Raw genomic sequence first — 22,920 nt, forward strand, 5'->3', positions numbered from 1 at the left:
CGAAAAACCTAAGCTTTCCGTACACCAGATTGACAGACTTTTTCTTTATTAAATCATTGGCGGTACTAGAAGTTTCCTGATTTGGTAGAAGGTACGTCTTAACCCATTTATTGAAGTACTCCATCACGACCACGATGTACTTACTCCCTGCTTCTGATTTGGGAAATGGGCCGACAACGCCAATAACTCTTTTAAAGGAACATCCCATGTTGTACTGACGCATGAAAGCCTCTGGCTTTCTATGTAAACTATGCTTTCTATTGCTAACTTCACTTATTTTTCCAAAATTTCTCCTTTTCATTCCTTTTTGACATTAGCATTGCTTTCCAAAATGTTTTCTTTTATTTTCTCTTAGCTTTTCCGCAAGCTCATTTTTTAAATTGGAAAGTGTTCATTCAGTTTTACACAATTTTTTAGCAATTTAGATTTCAGAATAACAGAATTCTCTTGCAACTTCACTTCCAGAATAGCGAAATTTTCTAGCAACTTAATTTCCAGACCTTGCAACATTTGATCGACCTCGCTTGCACCATCAAAAACAAAGTTGTTCGGGTCATCGCCTTCCATAAGTAAAGCGGTACGAAGTCGTTCCTACAAGTCCGCTTCTTTCCTGTCGTATCGCAGTTCCTTTCCTCCAGCTTCCTTTTCAGCTAAGCATATGTAAATCAAGCAGCTTTGCCATTTTCACACACTTTATTCCGATGTATTCCAGTTGACTGACGTCCAATTCAAACCTTACACCTGACACCAATGTAGCGTTTTTACTATTAGTTAAGGAGTGAATACCACTCAATGCACAAAATAGTCAACTGATTTGTTTACACTTACACATTAAACACGATTCTTAAGACTTCTGGAAATATTTATTTACGCTATATTTATTTACTACTAATGGCGGTGAGGGCTTCTTATATACCTGAAAGTTCCGGAAGATTCGCTGACCTTCCTACACGTCTCCAGAGATGTTGTGCGGTGTGCGATGATATGCCGAGAGAAAGAGGAATTACACCCCAAATAGTTTTAAAAAATCATAGTTAATACAAATTTTGTGAAACTCTCAAACTCGGTAGGGGGATAAAAAATATTAAATACACTAGATATGTATATCTCAAAAACACGTCTTTAAAGGGGGTGTAAGACACCCCTTAATAGTATTAAAAATCATAAGAATTAATAAAAATGTTATATTATATCAAACTCGGAGTGTAAATAAAAGAATATAAAATACATAAAATATCTCAGAGACGCACATTTCTTCAGGAAATTTTATTTGTGAGATATATTGCGTATTTTATATTCCTTTACTCTTAAAAAAAGTTAAAAAAATTTGGAAAAATCCAAATCTATACCCGATATATTGCATGACGTGGAAAATATTTAACAAGAAAATACATACAAATGTTAACCAAGGCAATAACAACTTCTTCAATTCTTTTATCCACCCGCTGAAGTTAAATATTTAACAGAAACAACAGATATTTTGGCCGTGGGGACCAGTTTGTTTAGGTCTTTTCAGTGATAGAATAGGAAATGGAAAAAAATATAAATAAATTGTCAAGAATAGGTAGGTTGGGCCTGAAGGTGTCTAAGGAATCCACAAATAGCATACTGTATTCAATTCTGAAAAGCACCTCTTCGCATGATTACAAAAGTTAAATAACTTGGCATTTAGAATGCTCGAATCATATAAAAAACGCTATTTAATCATACGAATTCTCAAAGTTGGATAAGAGCCGGTTTGAATTTCTGTAGCTGGTACACGTTGAGTATAATATTTAAAATAAAATAATACTTTATATCGTACAACTACGGTAAGAATTAATCCAATTGCTTAGTGCGACTGAATTTTATAATACCTAATAGTATTGTTCATTAATTTTACCATTATAACAAAGTTACTATCGACACAGGCGTTTTAATTTTTTCAACTTTAATAACTCATAAAAAAATCGCATCAAAATTAAAGAGTTTCAGATGAAAGCTAATGAACGCGTTTCATAGCAGCAACCGTTCTAATACATTTTTGAAAACGTTTTCATCAGTTGTTGACACGCTAAGACGTCTAGTAGAGAATTAACATTGATATCTTCTCAGCCTCCTTAAAACTTATGGCTCGTAAAACTTATAAATATTTGTTCCGCTTGAACGATATCATATACAATAGTAAAACTCCTTGTATATGATTGTTGCTATTTACAAACAAACCTCGCTTACAATAAGTCGTGAAAAAAACGCCAATTTTCTTTTTAAAGGTGTATTTTTGTTTGTTTTTTCAATACTTAATAACAAATGAAGAATAAATAAAGATACAATAATAAAAATTATATTATTAAACACTACGCTATTTTAATTTAGCTTTATTATTATTTTCTACATTTTCAGATGCCACCAACCACAAGCCCGTAATGTTTAAAACCATCCCAACCCACCACAATATGGATGTTTTTTCGCCTACTAGCAGAAATCCAAGAAAAGCCTACAAAATACAAATATGTTTTTATAAAAAAAAATGTTTAGCTATGATTGGTAATTTTTAGTCACAAAACAATTATTCCAATTGTTTCTGTCGATAAATGGGATTATTATATACACCCAATTATCTACTGATAATAATTTCACGGAAGAAATTTTACATAACCCAGCTTAGGGACAGTGTGGAATTATAACTCAAGGCAAATGAGAGAATTTCTTTAAGATTGGAAGATTGTTGGGATGGACAAATAAAAGATGATATCCGGAAGGCACTCAGAATGCCGCTGTTTCCATAGAACAGTTGTTACTAAGGTATGGTTAGATCTTGATTTCAAGAGATAACCCAGGAACTATTGCAACAATTTCTCCTAGATAATTTGATTTGGAAAGTGCAAGAGTGACTGGTTGGCAAGTAATAGCCCAAAGCACAACTCCAACTCGGATACAATATTGAAAATATCTTAAACATTGAAAGGCTAGAATTAGTAAACAACAACTTTGTTTGAGTTCAGCATGTGCACAGGTGCGAGGGGGGTGTTTTGTTTACAAACATATTCTTCAATTCTCTGTTGTCAAGTTTACACGCATTTTCAAAAGAGGAAATAAAAAGTAAAAATAGATATGTGTTATTTTAAGCGCAAAAATAACATCTTCAAAGCAAAAAAAAAATTATTAAAATTCTTATTCCTAAAACCGATTCTAAACATTTTGAAATGGCAACACCGCAGGCAAAAGCTGATGTCATCTTGCAAAATGTCATCTTGACCAACAGCTTTGTGTTTACATTTGGCATTTGTGAAGTTCTGTGTTTTTTCTTTAGTTTTTGGTTGAAAAAGGAAAAAGGTTGAGTCATTTCAGTGTTTTTGTGTTACGATAGTAAAAACTTGTGCCGTTTGTGCCGCACCATGAGAAAAAGGCGATTTAAGCCGATCTTTTCACAAGTAAATACCGATATGGTTATAACATCATAACATCAAGAGTTCATAAACGGTAATATTGTTTATAATTTAAAGCATTATCTACTAGTAATAAATATTTATCATGTAAATGTTTTTTGACGACGTCACTGGTAAAGATTACTTGTGTCGTTCGAATCAACAATGCGATTGAGCGGCGTTGCGATGTTGTTGCCTTTTTCTCTAATATGTTATGTACGTTATCTACATTCATTTAACTTTGAACGTTGACTTCTTTATAAAATATCTTCAAATCAAATATCAAATTTTATAAATAAGAAATGCTTCATATTTTATTAAAGAGGAATAGTATTGTTTTGCGCCTGTCAAAATAAGTGACAAATTTTTATGATATTCTAAAGTGTGTTTTTTTTGCCATTCCTACATAGACATTTGGCATCATTGCAGTAGAGATGTTGCATGCAAACAAACTGTCCATAGTCCTTCGGCAATGCTAATTCTAGCCTTTCAATGTTCTAAGGAAAATATAATTTAAGACAGTATAATATAGTGTCACACGATTTATGAATTAGTCCAACAGTGCGTCTAGAAAAATCTGAAGTTCCTATCTAATGAAAATCGATTGATTGATATTGGCACTATAAAGCAATGCTATATTTTCAGAGGACAAGGATATTAAGAAAAAGACAATGCAAGAAGAAATGTGTGGAGTTGTTTTAAGTTGTCCGCTCGAACGAAAAATGGCGCGGCACGTCATCGATTTGCCTTACATTACAGAAGCTGTTCTGTTTCATTCATTCTCCCATAGATAGAGGAATTGTATGTTTTGTTATGATGAATATTTTTTTATTGGATTAATAAAACTTAGGTATCGTAGGTGTGGTAATCCAAAAGCATTTTAATTAAATATTATATCTAGAAAAAACACCAATATTCTTTTTATTCATAAAATTAATTATGTTTAGTACTAAAAAAGAATAATAATTAGAAAATATGGCTATATCCATGTATTATGATTCTGAAATATGCTACTCGTCACACCCTTAATGAATCACCTTAATGATACAACCTAAGCCTCTCTATCAAATCACTTGATACTTCGTGTTTTGGTCTGAGTATTGTGGGGTAGAATGGATTCTGGGGCAAAATCATTGACACAGACAGTGTTCTGTTTGAATTATTTCACCAGTAGTTTTTAAGCAAGGATTTTTAATATTAATTATCCATTGCTGTCTATATTTGGCATCATCTCTTGGAAAAAAGAAGCTGCTAGAAAATAGATCTATGCAGCGTGGGACAATGCATTTATGTTTTGCGTTTACGTCACCCATAAACATAGACATTTTGTAAAATATCAATTCAATGTTATAATAAAAAGTTAATAACCAAAGTAAAAAGTAAAGTTTTAGATAACACACACACAAGTTAAAAATACAGAGTGCCTCATTTATTGGAAAATAAATGAAACAAAACAGCTTCTGCAACAGATCGCAAAATTACGTTTCACGCCATCTTTCGATCGATCGGACAACCTCGAAACAACTCGACACGCTCCTTCCATTTAACTTTCTTTTCTAAATGGGGATTTTCTGTGGTGTCGCCTAAAGTCATTGTTCGAAGCGGTTGTATCGCGCAGTCACTACTAAGCACGTGGTTTTGATGTATTTATGAAATTATTTTGAAGTAAGTAATCAAATAATTGATTTATTGATAAATAATCTTTTATTTTATAAGAACTGTGATTTTTGTCACCTCTGTTATCAACTGGTGATAACGGAGTGGTGATAAGTGATCATGGAGGTGACCATATTTTGTATTTTCTAACTAAATGTTTATAGTTTAAGCCTACCTACCCTAAGGTTATAATTTGATTAGATAAAAAGATGCTCGATGAACTTACAAATAGCAACCCTTTTTATTTTTCTTTTTTTTCTCTTAAATTTAGACTAGGCTGCCAAAGGCAAAGCGACCTTCAGTAAATGCAGTCGCTGAAAAGTGAAAATTCGAATGAACATGCAGCGAATGAAGAAGAGAATAAAAGCAGATGCGGGCAAATATGAAGAATATCGAATATCAACAAAAAAAGGAAGAGATATAAAAAAAAGAATGTGGAAAAATTAAAACGATTTATCAATTAAGTAATAGAGAAAAAAAACCGTTCGCAAAGATTAGAAAGAACGGGCTGGAAGATCAAGATTAAGAAAGAGGGTAAATGCAAATTTTTAAAAAGAATTGGCAGTTAATACCACACCCGCAACTCCTTCTTTAATCCCAAGGCCGTTAGAATTGGTTCATAATGTAGAAGCTGGTCAGCAGGCTACTCCAAGTAGACAAAATTTAACTGGTAAAGCTGTAGCCCGAAAAAATTGAAAGAAGCTTAAAACAGAAGACGGAGAATTGCAAGAAAAAGTTAAGGAGCTAACAAAAAAAGAAATAGATACGCAAGGGCACAAGAAAAGTTAACGTGTAAATCAAATTATAGTCCAAATACAGAGGTCAATAAACTTTTGAAAGATTCACGAGATGTGAGTGAAGAGGTTAAGCGAAAATTGCATTTTGGGAAAGTCATAATTAAACAGTTAAAAAAAAATAAAACATAAAATCGGTGAAGAAGAAAAGAGATCTAGTTAATTGTCCACTCCGTACTCCCTTATTAATCCTGTCACCTCCATACCACCTATTTTTTCCAAAATTTCAATGTATAAAAAAATTAAGCATGACTTTCATATAAAGACGTTTTTGGGTTTATGATATGGCTATTCATAAACCCAAAAAGTTTTTAACTTAAAAAATAATAAATAAATATTTTTTTTTTCGAGAGTATGCCCCTAGTTTGATAATGGCTCTTGTACTAATATCATAATAATATAATTAAATTGACAATATAATTAAAAAGTTGCTTACCGATGAAACAAAATTGAAAGTGGAACTAATCACAGTCGGTACCATTGATGATGTTGTTTGGTGTAAGGACTTCACAAACAGGGTCATTGATGCAGAGTTGCACAATAGCATTATTCCAATTAGTAACACTCTAGCCAGAAACAGGTCCTAGAATTTAGGTAAGCTTTTAAATCTATGTAATTGAAAACATGAAAAGTTATAACTAATTGATGAAAAATATTTAACAGTAGAATGTTGAACATTATTAAAGAAAAAATTTAGAGAATTAACAAATATTTTAATATCTACTGATTTTAATTTAATTAATTTTTTTAAATTTAATTGGAATGTTATTTAATTGAATTGAGAAAAAAATCATAAAGGTAATAAAACCAAAAAAGTTGACTGCTAGCAACAATGCTGAGTAAAAGACAATAACACCATTTGAAACGCAATTGGATATATTATTTGGATAACTCACCTCAACGAATAGAATATATTTTTTTAAGAAAAGGAATGGTCCATAGCAAATATCAAATAAAAACTATAATTAATGTAAAGTTCTTTGAAATTTTGAGATTAATGTAAATTAAAAACTTTATAAAACATTTCTACTTCCGCTAATTTTATCTATTACTTATTTGTCTTATTTAAATAGTATAAATATTTAAAAACAATTTAGAATCAGCAGCGGTAAATGGTAAAATCAGAATGTTTATTTATATTTAAAATACATATTTCTATTCTTTACACAGCAAACACTTCAATTACTTTATTGTCAAAATCTAAAATATTCTGTACAAGCTTTTTTTTTCTGTTGAAAGCATAGCAAGAGCATTCAGTCTATTCTGAGCCATCATAATTCTAAAAAAACACTTAATTATTTTAAAAGTTGAAAAATATGTTTCCCTCTCACATGTTGTCATTGGAGTAGTACAAATGATTTCTAAAATTTTGTAGGTTTTAGAAAAACATTCGTTTAAATATTTTTTTATTACGAATAGAAAAACTGAAAAACACCAGTTAAATCGGATACAACACATCATTCATATGTATAAGTTCATTTGACGATGACATTGTTGTTCCATCTTTACTCTCTTGAATAATTTTTTCCAAACAATCAAGCAACATTTGCACCTAAATTTTAAATTTCAACTTTTTCTTTAAAGGGTGGTGGTGTATTTTCTAAAATATATTTAATAGTATTCATTATTGATATTATTTAACTTTAACAAAAACAAATTTAGAAGAGTTAATAGGGAAAGTCTTTTCTCTAATTAAATCCAAATAAAAAAGAAATTAAAATAAATGTGTTTTAATATAATATGTTGATGAGTCAAATAAAATTTTAGTGTTATTGTTAAGACTCAAGGAATTAAAGAAGGTGTTGATGTCGAATTTAGTTTACTCATTAACGCAAGTGTAATCCGGTGATTTGTTGGCTTTATTTATTTCCAGGATTTCCAAAAGATCCAATTTTAAACCTTTCTGACAAACGTGGAAAACTTTGGTTTCCGCTTCAGGCTCAAACCTATCTCTAGCCTCAATAATATGATTGGCGAAAGAAGAATAGGTCTTGGTTATAAATCGGTTAATATTCTTTTCAATGATTATACTATGTTCTTTGATTCTCGTCTCGATTCTCCGCTTTATCCGATGTAGCATACATTGAAGTCAGGGTGAGAAAGATGACATTTTAGTCTGTAAACACCAGATCTGTGTGTGACGGGAATTTTGTCCTTGGACTCCTTGGTGTTGACTAGAGATTTAGACAAAAGTCCTAAAACAGATACGCAATCGACATACTCTTGGCAACTTGATGGGATAGATTTCCAAAATAAGCTATGCTTCAGTCAACGGCATAGTTTTTGTAAATATGTGGCTTATTTAAATATTTATTAACATATCTACAATAAAGCGAATTTATTATTTTGTCAGGATAACGATTGTGCGGACCAATTTGAAAAATTATATTAAGTTCTTTTTGAAAATGTTTTTGGAATAGAGGCATATTAAAAAAAACGATGGAAAAATAAGTTGAACATGGAAAACTTTTGTTTAACTGAATTGTTTGAACAGAAGGGTATAACTTTATCTTACCAACATATTATATGTTTTTTTATAAATCTCGCAATTTGAGATTTACCTTTTAAGAAAAAACATAAACACTGCTAGAAAAGGTGACAAGTTAGAACCTACTGCAAGGCCAGAAGAACTGCAACTGGCCTTGCAATGGGTTGAGTTTGGACAATATACGACGATCCGCAAGAAAATAAAGGATAGGCACTGATGAACTACTCCGAAAGCTTGAAAACACTTTGAAACAGCAGCAGATCCATGACGTTGCCCGTTGACATGGTAACCACAGATCTACTCGACGATCTATTGGCCGACGTGCTTCGCGTGACGTCACATTGGGTTTAAGTTTAGCTACTACCAACGTCCACTCATTATTTTACTTTTTCGGGAACACTCAAAATTACTTTCCGATAAATTTCACTGCTTGCGGACGCGGCATCAAATGATAAACAAAACTAAAAAAAATCTTAATATCTAGGCTTAAAATGTGAATAATAGTATCGGAAGTTTTAAATCTGGGATATATACTGGTAAAATAATTATTTTTTTAATCATGCGTAAAGCATTAGATTTACATACTCGCCAGAATTTAAAAGTATACTTTTTAAATGCGTAAAAAGTAAATCTTTATTAATTAGTAATTTGCTTCAGATTAAATTTTTAATCTGTCAAAATTATCGATATAAAATGCAGTTTACTTTCATAGTCGACAGAAAAATTAGATACAGTAGCGTGATTAGTAGGTAGGTAGCGGTCATGGGAAACATCAATCACCTGCTTATTTATTTATTGATATATTTACTCATACAAAAAGTCTCATACTCATAAAACAGTAATTAAATGTAGGAATTCTTACTGGATCGATGAAATTTAAATTAGGAAACTAAAAAATAGAAAATAGGAAACTAAATTAGATCAAAGATGAAAAGATGGCTGTATATAACTCTTAAAATAATAAATAAAATACAATCAAAATTAAATATACCTATCAAAACAACCATCACCCTAAACAATTGTGTTGTCAAATTAACATTTGACAACACAATTAAGTTTTTTATACTTTTGACACTACTTGCAAATAATTCGTAATTACATTTTTGTACTACATTGTTAAAGTCTTGACGCACTCTATTTATAGGAGAACAGCTTGAGATTGAGCCGAAGAAGAGCTTTGGACTTCTTAGTCTTAAATTGATACTGTAAAAGTGCCTGCAGTTGTATCCCAACATTTACTGTTTCTGACTAGCACTTGCTTATTAATAGACTAATTATATGCAAAGCAATTGATTTAAAGTTAAAAGTAATTTTTAGGCACTTATTTATTTAAGACCATTTTATTTAAGACCATAGAGCAACAACTTTTAAATCTAACTTAAGAAGATGTGTCTTCAGGACTTCAAAATATACTTGCTTTGAAATCATCTACGAAAATAAGACTTAAAATATTTGATGCAGCTAGGCAAATCATCTACAAAGATGTCGCTGTCTCTGTCAGAGTTTGTTGTTGATAGATCACGTAAAAATTGATCTTGTTCCTTAAGAAAATGTTGTGGAAGGCATTGAGTATAAAATATATATTTTCACATTTCTCTTAGATCGATTATTTAAGAAAACAAAAACAAAGTAAACCTATTCTAGTGCTTGAGTTTTTTTCATGCATTTATATAAGCATGGATTCGAATTTTTCTATATATTACACATTACTTTAACATATAACATAATAATTAAACTTTTCAATAAGAATAAAATTTGAGATATATGACATATATTTATCATATCCTTAACTGGCATAATATATAGCCCGATTTTAGTTTTTAAAGTTAAAAAAAATATAATTTTTGATATTTTTTATGTTGTTGCCTTCATAAAAAAAGGATGATTTTACAAACTTGTGACATATATAACTATTCTGAAATAAAATTTAGAAATAGAGCATATCAGATGTGATAAATTCAACTAAATTATCTAGAATGTTATATTGCTATAGCTATTTGCTAATAATCATTAATTATATTGCTATTGATGGAAATATTTAAAACCATAAATTATCTATATTTAAATTTGCTTGCAGTTTAAATGTATAGAATAATGGAAGAATATATATTGTTCAAAATACATCTTTAAGGACTAAACTCTATATGAAAGCAAAAAATTCTTGCAGATAAAAATTCTAGGTATTTGGTCTGTTGACACTAGCGCAGGTCTTTTATAATTATGCAATTTTTTTTTCTTTCACTGACATTCACAAACTCTTCTATTAAAAAAAATTAAATCTGAATCTTACCCAAGCAAACCCTTTAAATTCTATTATGAATGAGCAGTCCCAATTCAGTGTTTTTTATTAATGAACATATTTCTGAGTTCAGTTTTATTAGAATTTTTAATTAACCGAACGTCTCCATGTCAAACCACTGGTTCCTTGCTTATTTTGGTGAAGTTTCTCTTAAAAAGCCTGTCAATTAGTTAAATTCACAAATGTAGAAACAGTTCTTTCATTCACACCTTGACCGTTTTACTCAAATACAAATCATTTATGCCATAATATCATAAAAAAACTTACTTAGAGTTCTCTTGAAAAAAAATGTTATGTTTGAAGATAAAAAATCATTTTTAATAAACTAAAGGAAGCCAATATTTATAAAATTATTTCAAATTCAAAATAAATTTATTTATCATATAACTTACAATTAAGCAATAATAATTTAATAAGGAAGATGTTTTCCTAAACTCTAAAGGAAGTCTTTTTCCATAAAATAAATCCCAATCTTGTTTGGTGGTGCAAACACCACTGCACTCGGCTCAGTAGTGTGTACCTCTGTTGAAGGAGTAGAGGACTTTTTTTTCATTTATTTATTCATCGGTCAACGTATACAACATTTCAAGTACGTATTAGTAGCTAACAGTAATCTTAAGTAATAATTATACTTCTAATAAACAATACTCAGCTAAGCTTAACCTAAAGAGAGGGGCTACGGTACTATCCCAAAATAATAGCCCTAGCTGAAAACTTAAATTTATTTATAGAAGTGCCGAAAAAGTCAAGATCTTTTGCAAATCTATTCACTGTAGAAGCTATTCTGTTAATAGGACTGTTTAGCAAATAGGATATTCTGAAAAAGGGAATATGGAGAAGCTACTGATCTGGTGTTCTGAGGATACATGTATAGAGAAAAAGTTCAGACACTCTGGACTTCTAACAATAGCATTCAGGACTTAATATCCTTGACTGAGTCAAGCTACTTTAAGGGGATACCTTCAATAGCATATTGACATGGAGGGGAGACTCTTAAACGAATAAACCTCATGAACCCAGAGAGAAATCATAAAAAGTGATTTCTTCCCTAATTTTTAATTCAAATGCTTAAAAGAAATACTTTCTATTCTAATTCTATCTTCAACCAGAGGTTCTTTTCAATTTTCTTCAAGTGCCTCATAGTGTTCAAACAGCTTAGGAATTTCAGAGAGGAAACTAACTGGACGATAATTAGTTACGTTATTTTTATTCCCAGATTTATAAATAGGACATACATGAGATAGCTTCCAATCATCTGGAACCTTCTGTGTGCTATTTTTTTCTGAATAACGAGACTTTTTAATTCTCTCGAAAACCATGGTAGGTAGTGTTTTTTAGGAGTGTGTTTTTTATATGCATATTCAAACAATCATGAACAACAGAATAGAAGTTCGCAACAGTGGTATTTAAGTTATCGTTAACAATAATAGAGAGCCAGTTAAATGTAGAAAATTAGTTATTTCTGGACATAAAATTAACTTGATTAAAGTCATAAAAATAGGTTACTTTTAGATCCAAGTAATTGGTTTTACTATTTGTTAGTTGCAGCTCAAGAGCAGGATGATAAGGATCTGGCACGACTAGACCATTACATTTAGTTATTAATGTGGAATAAAAAATTGTAAAACAAAGGTCAAGAATTGTTCCATGATCATGAACCACTGCATTGAGCTGCATTAAACCTAGAAAAGTGAATGTGTCATGTAAAAGGTTTTCTTTATCGGATATAACATTATTTGGCCTTCAGCCATGTTCATCGTCACTTGGTAACCATGTAATATTTGAAGGTTAAAGTCACCAACAATAAGAATATTTTTAAAGCACTCCAGCTTTGATAACAGAGTCACAACGCTTCGCGTATAGATCCATGAATGGAGAAATGTAAATGCAGTTAATTCAATATTCCTCACTATCACCATGACACACAGAGATCCAGGTTTCTTCAAGTGAATTGTTAGCAATTGGCAAACGATGGGATTTTAGGGTATTGCTTACTGCTAAGAGGACACCCCCGCTTCTACTTTTCGAGCTGTTGCTAGTGTTGCGGTGCGTTCTATACACGCAGTAGTTGCAACTAAGGAATTCACAGTCGTTAACTGCGGGACCCAGCCAAGTGTCAGTTAGGGCAAGAATGTGGTAGTCTTCCGATTGAGCAGCACAGAGAAATTCTATTAGTTTAGTTTTTAAGCCCCTCACGTTCTGATGAAAGAACAGCACATTATCTACTGTGGATGCTGAGACAGTGTTGGGTCTAGTTGAAAATTCATCCTCCTGGACAGAGATTCGGGTCAAGTACTCGTTTCAGTAGGGACTCTTTTACCCCTATCTTAAAGGATACGACATCCTCATTTTTATCCAGTGTGACACATATAACATCTGAGATGTTTAGTTGCTTTTCAAGGTAGTTTAATATCTGTTACTCAGTAGTGTCCGGATTTCACCTGCCCAAATAGATAGTGAAGAACCTTCAGAAGAAGTCCCAATGATGACAGTCTGCCTGCTAGAGTTGGGTTGATAGATAGATTGTGGTGTTGATCTGGGCTGTGATTTTGCTTCAGAATTAGTGCCATCCATTGAAGAGCTACTAGGCCTGGATGTAATTGGATCAACTCTTTTTGCATAGGTATGGGCTACTGTTTCTATTTCTATAGGCAAAGAAACAGTATTATCTGTAGATATTTGAGAGGTTTTGTCAGTTGGGAGCAAGATTAATTTCTTTTCCAGTGTTGTTAACCTGGCCTCTAGTGCTTCATTTTTTGCTTGTAGTAGCTTTATTAGTTCAGAATCGCTGTTAATTTCTATAGCAGAAACGCCATTTCCTCCGACTTCATCCTCAAGTAATTTCTTAAATCCCTCATGGAATGCAGTGCATCATGAAAACCGCAAGACATTTGGTTGGTAATTGTGTTCTGAGAGGATTGGAGAGCCTCCTTCATTTGGGGTTCTAGAAGAATAACAGCACTCGTTGAGAAGCGGTTTTCCTTACTGGTTATCTGCAAGCTAGGTTTGCACATAGAACATATAAAAAACATAATACTACTCTTCATTTGAGTGATTTAAGCCTCTGATGTAGTAAAGGCTAAGCAATGCATGACATTACAAAAATTACAAACAATCTTAATAACAATTTGGCACATTCCAAAAAAACTCCAAATCTGAGAATCTTGTTGGTTTAAGCAGAGCAATAAAGTTAATACCAAGAATGTTAAAGTGTTAATTCCAATAGAGACGTAAAAAAGTTTTAAAAACTTATTGTAATCTGAGAATGTCTATTGTTTCCACTGAAAATCACAATAACTCGCGCAATAAAAGCACAATAACTACTAATTACTGAAAGTACTAGACCAGGATATTGCAAAGACAATGCTAATGCTGAGAAATAGAAAATATATAAGAATCACAAATCTACCTCTATTGAGTTATATAAAATAAAGCAAATATGCGAAGCGTAAGATGCGTGTGTCGACACGGTTGAGATACACCGAGCCACAGTGATGATCTGATACACTGTGGCTAGGTGTATCTCATCTATCAGCAAATCAATCAATGAGAGCGACAACGTCGCCAAGAAACTCCCTGATTTTCTTAAGGAATGGGCGCTTAGAACATTGAAAGGCCTTTCAATGTTCTAAGAATGGGTGGGATCCGTACGTACAAATTGACGTGAGAGCAGGGCTTAGAACATTGAAAGGCCTTTCAATGTTCTAAGAAGCAGGGCAATCGCAAAGTATGTAAGTTTGTTTTGAATTCGATTTGCTCACTCAGGACAGCATGTCTCCAATATCATAGACAGTATTGACAGGTGTCTCCAAGCTTGCATAAACTTTAGAGGTAAGGTAGTAGGAGGAAGTAAGGTAAGTAAGAGTAAAATAAGTAAGGGAGTTAGGAGGAAGTACATGGTATTAAAATGTTTTTCAGTACCTTTATTAAGAAAAACCATCAATTTGATGATTTAATTTGTATTAAAAAATAACCCTTATTAAAAAAAATAGTTATAGGTAGAGTAATAAGTTTTTTACAAGCATTTTAGTTGTTTTCTTTAGTAAAACTAATCAGTTAATAAGTTTCTATCTATTTTTGCTGATAAAAAAACTTTCAAAAATAGGGTGATGCAAAACTTTTGAATCTGTGTGTATTTTTTTAAGCATCTAGCAAATAATTGTATTTTGACAAATTATTAGTTTTAGACATTTTATTCCAAAGCTGAGAGGTAACAAAAGCCAAGGATTTTTGAATATTTGACATTCTCTTCTGTGGCACTACAAATAACTTTATGAATCTAGGCATTATGCGGATATAAGTAATTTTTGAAAGCTTAATATGATGGTGTTATTTTGAAAATGTGTTATTTTTAACCCGCAATATTATTTTTTTAAGGGTTAAACTGAATCATTTTGTCCATGCCAGTGAAAAATATAGGTGTATTACAATAGGAAATCTTATAACATCTGTGCATATAGATTTCAGGGCATTGCCATTTATTTCCTAAATTGTAAAACTACATTTTCACAGAAGTTAAAAAAAAATTTAAATTAAATTATTTTGCTACCAACCATTAGACTTATGATTCAATTCAAATCTTCAATTTTTCCAAACATATTTATATTGCTATAATATTTTTAGTTAAATCCAAACCTATATTTGACTAACTTAAATTTAAAAGTATTTTGTTATTTCATATGCAGGTGTTACATTAGTTTTTAAGACAAAAAACCAAGTAAAACAAAATATCATTGTGGATTGGATATTGTACAAAACTGGTTAAACATTCTTAAGGTAATTAAAGATCACTTTCTTAATAACACTGGCCAATACTCCATGGTTAAATTAAGGATAGAAGTAGATATAGATCAAGATAGACAGATAATTTAGAATAGAAATACTAAGAGACAAATGGGTATAATGGGTTCTGAAGCTGAATAAAATATTTGAAAATTATAATATTTCACATCCTTAAGTACTTCCAGTGAGTAGGGTAAACCATCCAGTTACTGGACATGTTGCAGTTATTGGACATATTCATTTAAACAAATAAAAACCAGATTCCTAATTCTAATATTTCATCGATAATAATATAGATGGCGCTATTTAAATATCTCCGATCTGTCTATTTTTTTCCTGTGTAGTATCGGCATGTTTTGGCGCCAAATCTTATTAGTCTTTGGTACATCAACAAAGCGGAGCCTTAACTTATCGTTTTCTTTAGAAATACAGTGTAGGTAAGTTTTTTATTTTAATTGTGCAAAAGTGAGGTTATTTTGTCTAGGATATTCGTAATACCTGAGGACCTAATTAAGGTAAGAATTTAAAGGCTCATGACAGAAGGTATTATTAGTTAGGTTAGAATATGAGGGGTGTCCAATAACTGAAATAAGTAACCGTCTTTTTTAAATTATTGGACGTTTGTCCAATAACTGAATTTGGCGGTTATTTTTGGTTATTTCGCTGAAAATTCAAATCTTTAATTCCGGTTAATTTAATATAGGTTTGCCTGAAATATTCTTTTGTCGAGCAGTTATTGGACATTGTCCAATAAATGGTACTGGTCTGTCCAATAGCTACAACTTTTGTATTTAGGTATTGCTAGAATGCCTAAAAAGGGTCAATATGATTCCAGTTCTATGGACACCGCAATTAACGAGGTTAAGAATGATGAGCTGGGATTAAGGGCGGCGGCTAAAAAATATGGCGTTCCAAAGTCCACCTTGGAATTTAAACTCAAAAACCCTGGTCATAAGGAAACTTGCGGCCCATCACCTATATTGACCTTAAAAGAGGAACAACAGCTTGTAAAGTAGGTTAAATATCTACCATCTAACCGCATGAATATAGTAAATCCATACGTGATTATTCTTACAGGTGGATAGAAGAGTTAGCAAATAGAGGATTTCCAAGAAAAAAAGAAGATATTCTCAACAGTGTTCAACAGTTTCTAATCGAAAATCCACGACCAAATCCGTTTAACAATAACAGACCCGGCGACTGTTGGTTTAAGGTAAATGTATTTAAAAAGTATTTTTTATGCTTATTTAGGACTTTTTTTTTTATTTATTTAAGTTTTCATTGGCGGCTTTTTTAGGCTTTCCTACGGAGAAATCCGACAATCGTGCAAAGAACCAGTGAAGCAGTTAGCAACGCAAGTGTTTGTGTCTCTGAAAAAGATATAATGAAATGGTTTAGAGAAATTCAAGATTACCTGACGATAAAAAATATTAATATGAATAATCCTTCCCGAATCTTTAATGGGGATGAAACAGGTTTTCAGATTTGTCCTAGCACTGGAAAAGTTTTTGCTGGAAAAGGTGTTAAGAACGTGTACTCAATAGATAAAGGATCACAGAAAGAAAATATTACTGTTATGTTCTGCTTTTCGGCTTCAGGGATGACAGCTCCACCAATGATAATATATCCCTACAAAAGAATACCGGAAAAAAATAGCCATTACAGTGAATCCAAATTGGAGAATCGGGCGATCCGATAATGGATGGATCACATCAGATACTTTTTATGATTATATTAAAAACATATTCCATCCATACTTAGTTGAAAACAATATTCAGTTTCCAGTTGTATTATTCTTGGATGGGCATATAGTCCCACTTAACATATGATCTAAGTATCCTCTGCAATGACCTACAAATAGAAGTATTTGCCCTTTATCCTAATGCAACTGGACTATTGCAGCCTTGTGATGTTGCGGTATTTAGACCAATAAAGATCGGCTGGAAAAAAGCTGTTAGAAATTATTATGAGCAAAATCCAGGACAAGTTTTAAATAAAATCTCTTTTGCTCCCTTATTAGAAAAGGTGGTGACAGAAGCAGTCAAAACAGAGACGCTTATCAATGGTTTTAAAGCATGCGGACTCTATCCATTTAATCTGGATGCTATTGACTATTCTAAATGCTTGGGAAAGGAAACGATATCTGCTCCTGTAATGATGGATGAAAAGACTTTTAGTAATTTTGTTGGGGCTGACCTTATTACTAAATTCGAATCATATGACGCCATTCTCATCAAAGAAGGATTTACACCTGAGTTTTTAGCCCTCCATAGGATGTGGAGTTTCTTCAAGAAACCTAATGCCAGAGAATTGGAGGAATCTTCTAATCAACACAATCCAACAAATGAACCAAATAACGTTAAAAATGATACTGAAAAAAATGATGAATCTAGACAGAAAAATCGAACAAATAGGTACTGATTCGAAGAACAAGACACCTAGCTTTTCACCAATAGGTAAAGGTATTAGTGACTTCCTTAAAATTCCTGATAAGCCTGAGCGCAAAAACAAGCGCGAAGTTGAACGTGTATCTTTTGCTATCTTTTATAACTTCACGAGCTCAAAAGGCTCTTAAGTTGGAGGAAGAAAATAAAAAGATTGAAAAAAAACGTAAAAGGGAAGAAAAAGCTGCAACTAAACCTAACCTAAAAAATAAAAAAGTTTGTAAATCAACCGAAAATAAACAAGATGCCGCCTGCTCGGTCTGTAAGAAACGCATAGCCAAAAGTAAACATTGGACATGTAATATTTGCCATAAAAAGTTTCATAACATATGTATCCCAAAAAAACATAAGGAGCATGTCCCCGATGTAGATGATAACATTTTTTTCTTATGTCATAACTGCTACCAAAAAGAAAATGATGAAGATATTAATAGTGAGGAGAATTTTGAGGATTTAGAAACAGAACAAAATGTCTTCATTGGCGAACGAAGATTTAAGGATCTGGCGAGCATGGCAAAAAAATAAATTATCTAGAAGAAGAAGAAGATGAAATGGTAAAAGCTATCGACTCGGAGGAAGTAACATAGAAATTTTGTCCAATAACGAAGATTTTTGACATAGTCCCAGATTTTTTTTTGTAAAAAATAATTACTCCTTTATCTTAATCTTGTTAATACTAGTGTATAAATCCAATATATTTTCGATCCAAACTAGCAATCACTCAAGTCTCTAGTCTCTAAAAAATATTTTTCGTAAATTCAAACTTTGTAAAATCCTTAAATGTCCAATAACTGGGTGGTTTACCCTATACCAATTAACTCGAGTTATATACTAAAACTAACTTACAAAAAATAGGGGTTTACACCACAAGCATGTCTAAGAGAAGTTTTTGAAGTACAGATAATATAGTGTTCTGAATATGTAGGTAGGTATGTTTAATGATTCTCATAGTTTTTGTTCTGTTTTCCTTTATTTAGTTTAAGTATATATTACCAAAGTTATCAAAAGTAAAATAGGATGAATGAATAATAATAATAACCAAGAGTAATATCCATACTGAAAAGAAAAAGTAATATCTTGTCAAATAATATATGGTATTTTTTTGTATTTAGCCTTGATAGGAAATTGCTGCTATTATTTTCACATATAGATGTTTGTCATGTAAATATTGGGATGTAATAATTAAAATATTTTTTTTGTTGATTTTGTCTTTGTGTTTTCTACAATTTACTTCTGAATCATAATAATTTATCTTAAATTTCCAATTTTTATAAACTAAAGATAATAAATGAGAGTATCCATTATGATTTCAGGTGCACAATTCATCCATAATTTTTTCTTGTGGTTTTTTTCTAGCATGCTATAAGGACTTCATCATCATGTACCTAACAAAGAAATTAAAAACTCCAAAAGAAAGCACAAATGACAACACTTTGGCTTGAAAACTGATGCCATAAGCAGGGTTACTCACTTTCTGTAGAAAGGTATATTGTATACTAAATAACAAAATGGATATAGGTACCATGATTTGCCTATAATAATATCTTAAATGCTAAGTTATACCATTAACATTTCATGTCCTGATAATTTGGCAAAAGCTCCCCCACTAGCTGCAAAAATGCCTGCAGCAGCAGCATAATATCGCTTCATGACTACTTTGCGGAGGATGCGTCAGCATTAAAAGATAGTGTAAAGTACCATTTTTTTAACTTATGATCATTCCACATAAACATTTATTGTTTAAATTTTAAATACATAATATTCGTATTTGTAAACAAACACATAACCAAAATCCATGAATAAAAAATGGACGCGTAAAGCCTGGTTCATAAGATTATAACGAAACGCGAATTTCAATTTGTAAAATGATTTGTTCGGTACTAGTATTTTGATTGATTATAAAAGTAAAGAGACAAAATAGTGCTATGGTTGAAACCTTTGATGTGACACTCAAATTACGAGACAGTTTTACCACTAACCAAAACTCTTTATTTTTACTCTCGACACATGTTTTAATAAGGATGTTAGCATCTTTGGGAGAAGATTAAAACTAAATTAAAATGGTGAAACTAGTAGAGCAGGAAATGCAATGAAACATGGCCGAATAAATCTTAAATACTAACTAAACTATATAATTGACTATAAGGCATTTTATCCCTGTTAAGAATGTTATTTTGATTTTTGAATATTTGTAAACTTTCGTATGCACCTAATTTTCTATTGTTATTAACTATTTTAAGTAATTTTAAGTTGTCTATCCCTACAAAGTAACCAGTATTTAAAACATGTTCAGTCGAACTTTACTTTTCAACTCTTCCATATTTCACATGAGCTACATGTTCTTTAAATCTGACATTAATTGATCTTCTGGTTTGTCCTGTGGACTTTTTATCACAATCCTTGCAACTAATCTCATAGATTCCAGACTTTTCATTGGTCTTTATATTCTCTTTTGGGTTTCCTAAAAGATTTCTTAACTTGGTCGAACCTGAAAGACCATTCTTAGACCTAAGTATTTTAAAACCCTATCAAAACCTCTCGTCAAGATAGTATCATATGGGATTCCAACTAAAGTTTACTTATTTTTAAAATGTGGTTTTAAGAATAACTTTAAACCTATGTCTTCTAATCAACTTATCAACAATCTTATCGTCATAACAATTGGCCCTAGCTTTAATATATAAATCTGTTATTACTTAGAGGAAATGAGATTAAACGATGTACGAGAAATGCATGCTAGCTATTTTATGTTAAAAAAAATTATTAGAGTCACTAGTTATGTATCTGAAAGTATTCGTTTTTTTTATAAATATCAAATTCTAGCTTATTATTATTTTTGATGACAAGAGTATATAAGAATAGAAGTTGATTATTTATTTCTAGGCTCGAAGGTAAATTTAATAGATGAAAAACAGTTATTGATTTGTTTTACAAATTTATCAATATTAAATTTGGTTTTGTCGAACACGGCAAACACATCATCAATATATCTTAACCAAACTCGTGGAAACTATTGGAATGTATTTTTTGCATTTAACACAAAACGGTTCATGAAGAGCTCTGCTAGGAGAAAGGCAATTACCCATGGCTGTACCTTCCAGTTGTTCATACTATGAGTTGTTATATTAAATAATATTTTGGGACATGCAAAGTTTGGTTAATAATTATTTCTTGGATATTTTCGAAATTATTTATTTCCAGAAATTAAATCAGATATTCCAAAGTTTCTGGTATAGGAATGCTTGGGAACAAAGAAGATACATCGAAAGAAACAAGAATGAATTTTACTTTCACTTAGAGATAAATTATTGACTTTTGAAATAAACTGTTGGCTGTTTTTGACTGAAAAATATTCATAAGGTAATTTTGATGTCCAAAGTTGTAACTTGAGTTTTTCTGAAGAGGAAACAAGGTTTTTTTCAACCATTTAATGCTGTCTTAACCTGCGAGATTATTTCTGATAAAGGGTTTTAGATATCTTTTTATATGGGCCATTTTCAATAAGATCAAGTTGTAAGACCATCAAGTCGATTAAAATATTCTGCTTTGTCTAAAATAACAACTTTATTTCTCTTATTAGCTTTAAATAGCAACAATCTTTCGATGAACTACATGTATACCATATTTTGATTCAACTGACACACCCAATATTAAAAAATTGTATTGTAAAAGATACGCAACTAAAACTATAAATTGACGTATCTGAACGTTTTCTAGAAAAATAAAATTAAGAGCATGTGCAGATGTTGATGGTATTGAAGTCAAAGTAATTAAAAATTAAACTTCAAATGGACTTGTGAAAGGAGAATGAGAAGAAGAAATGAAATAACGAGAAGTTAGGAGAATAGTCTGCAGAATGAAGACAGCTTAAAGTCAGCTTAAAAATTTTATGCCAAGCAACATAAAGATCAAAAGTCTATTAATGGCTCTCTACCGAAGAAAATAAATAATCTTAAACAGTTACATGCAAGAACTTAAAAACAGCTTTTGCAGTTAAAATCCCTACACCTTTTTAAGGACCATTAATCCAGTACCAATAATATACATTTAAGGGTGTCTTTAAGACTGTAGATTATTAAAAAACATGAAATAAAAAAGATAAAAATGTTAGTCGGCTTGGGACCACGCGACTGAAGTGAAACTTCTTTAGATGCATACATATGTATATACCGGGTGGTGCGTCGCCGAGCGGAACATAGGAAAACCCATGTAAATTTTAAGGAGGTCAATTATTGGCTTCCTTGTACATTTTATAGAAAAAATGTGAAAGATAACTTTTTGAAGAGACCAATCTGACAAACCCTCGTGCAAAGTTTCAAAAAATTTAAAGAAGCGAATCTTGAATTATTCAATTAAATGTAATTGCAAAATTAGCAAATTTTCGGTTCAGGTAAAACCAAACGGGCACCAGTAAAATGAATATTTTCACTGATGTGAGGAAAAGTGTCAATAAATCGGTGACAGTCGAGATTTGAACATAAGTATGAATTATTCAATCGACGAAAAAATTAGCCATAATTAAGTGGCATTATGCGGGAAACAGTTTTATAGCAGTATCTGAAATGTTTTCAGTTTATTTCCCCACCAAGCCCATTCCGTCCATTTCAACTATTAAACGTATTGTCAATAAGTTCGAGTTTAAAGGTACCGTAATAAATAATTGTAAATGTTCAACCTAGCATATCGAAAATAGACCCGAAGAAAGAAAGAACAGAGTTAATATTCTACTGAGTGTGGAGGAAAACAAGATGGTTAGTACGAGGGTTCTTGGGCAAGAGGTAGATAAACATCATACAACGCTATTGCGCACTTTAAAAAAACACAAATATTATTCGTATAAGTTCGAAAAACATCAAGAGCTGCAGTAAGGAGATGAAGAGCGAAGAATGGCATTTTGTTTTGAAATGATGAAAAGAGCAAATAATGATAGGAATTTTTTAAGAAATATTTATTTTACCGATGAATGTAAATTTACCCTCAACAATAAACCAAATGTTCAGAATTGCCGGTATTGGAGCCAAGAAAATGAATATCGCTTTGTTCATACTAG

At 31.5% G+C, this 22,920-nt stretch overlaps 1 protein-coding gene across 2 annotated transcripts; it reads right to left on the bottom strand.

Annotated features, from left to right (window-relative positions):
• Positions 1 to 2,238: 2,238 nt before the first annotated feature.
• Positions 2,239 to 19,669, bottom strand: LOC126742798 (transmembrane protein 42-like). Of its 2 annotated transcripts, none has more exons than XM_050449597.1 (3): positions 19,434 to 19,669; positions 6,294 to 6,440; positions 2,239 to 2,476 (listed from the first exon to the last, which is right to left on the bottom strand). In XM_050449597.1, the coding sequence occupies exons 1-3, from the start codon at positions 19,518 to 19,520 to the stop codon at positions 2,342 to 2,344; spliced, it is 369 nt and encodes a 122-aa protein (XP_050305554.1). In that variant the 5' UTR covers positions 19,521 to 19,669; the 3' UTR covers positions 2,239 to 2,341. The 2 variants fall into 2 exon arrangements, with proteins under 2 accessions (XP_050305554.1, XP_050305555.1); XM_050449598.1 differs by having other exon boundaries at positions 19,342 to 19,471.
• Between the last annotated feature and the right edge of the window lie 3,251 nt (positions 19,670 to 22,920).

Source organism: Anthonomus grandis, chromosome 12, assembly GCF_022605725.1.
Source record: "Anthonomus grandis grandis chromosome 12, icAntGran1.3, whole genome shotgun sequence".
Lineage (NCBI taxonomy): Eukaryota > Metazoa > Arthropoda > Insecta > Coleoptera > Curculionidae > Anthonomus > Anthonomus grandis.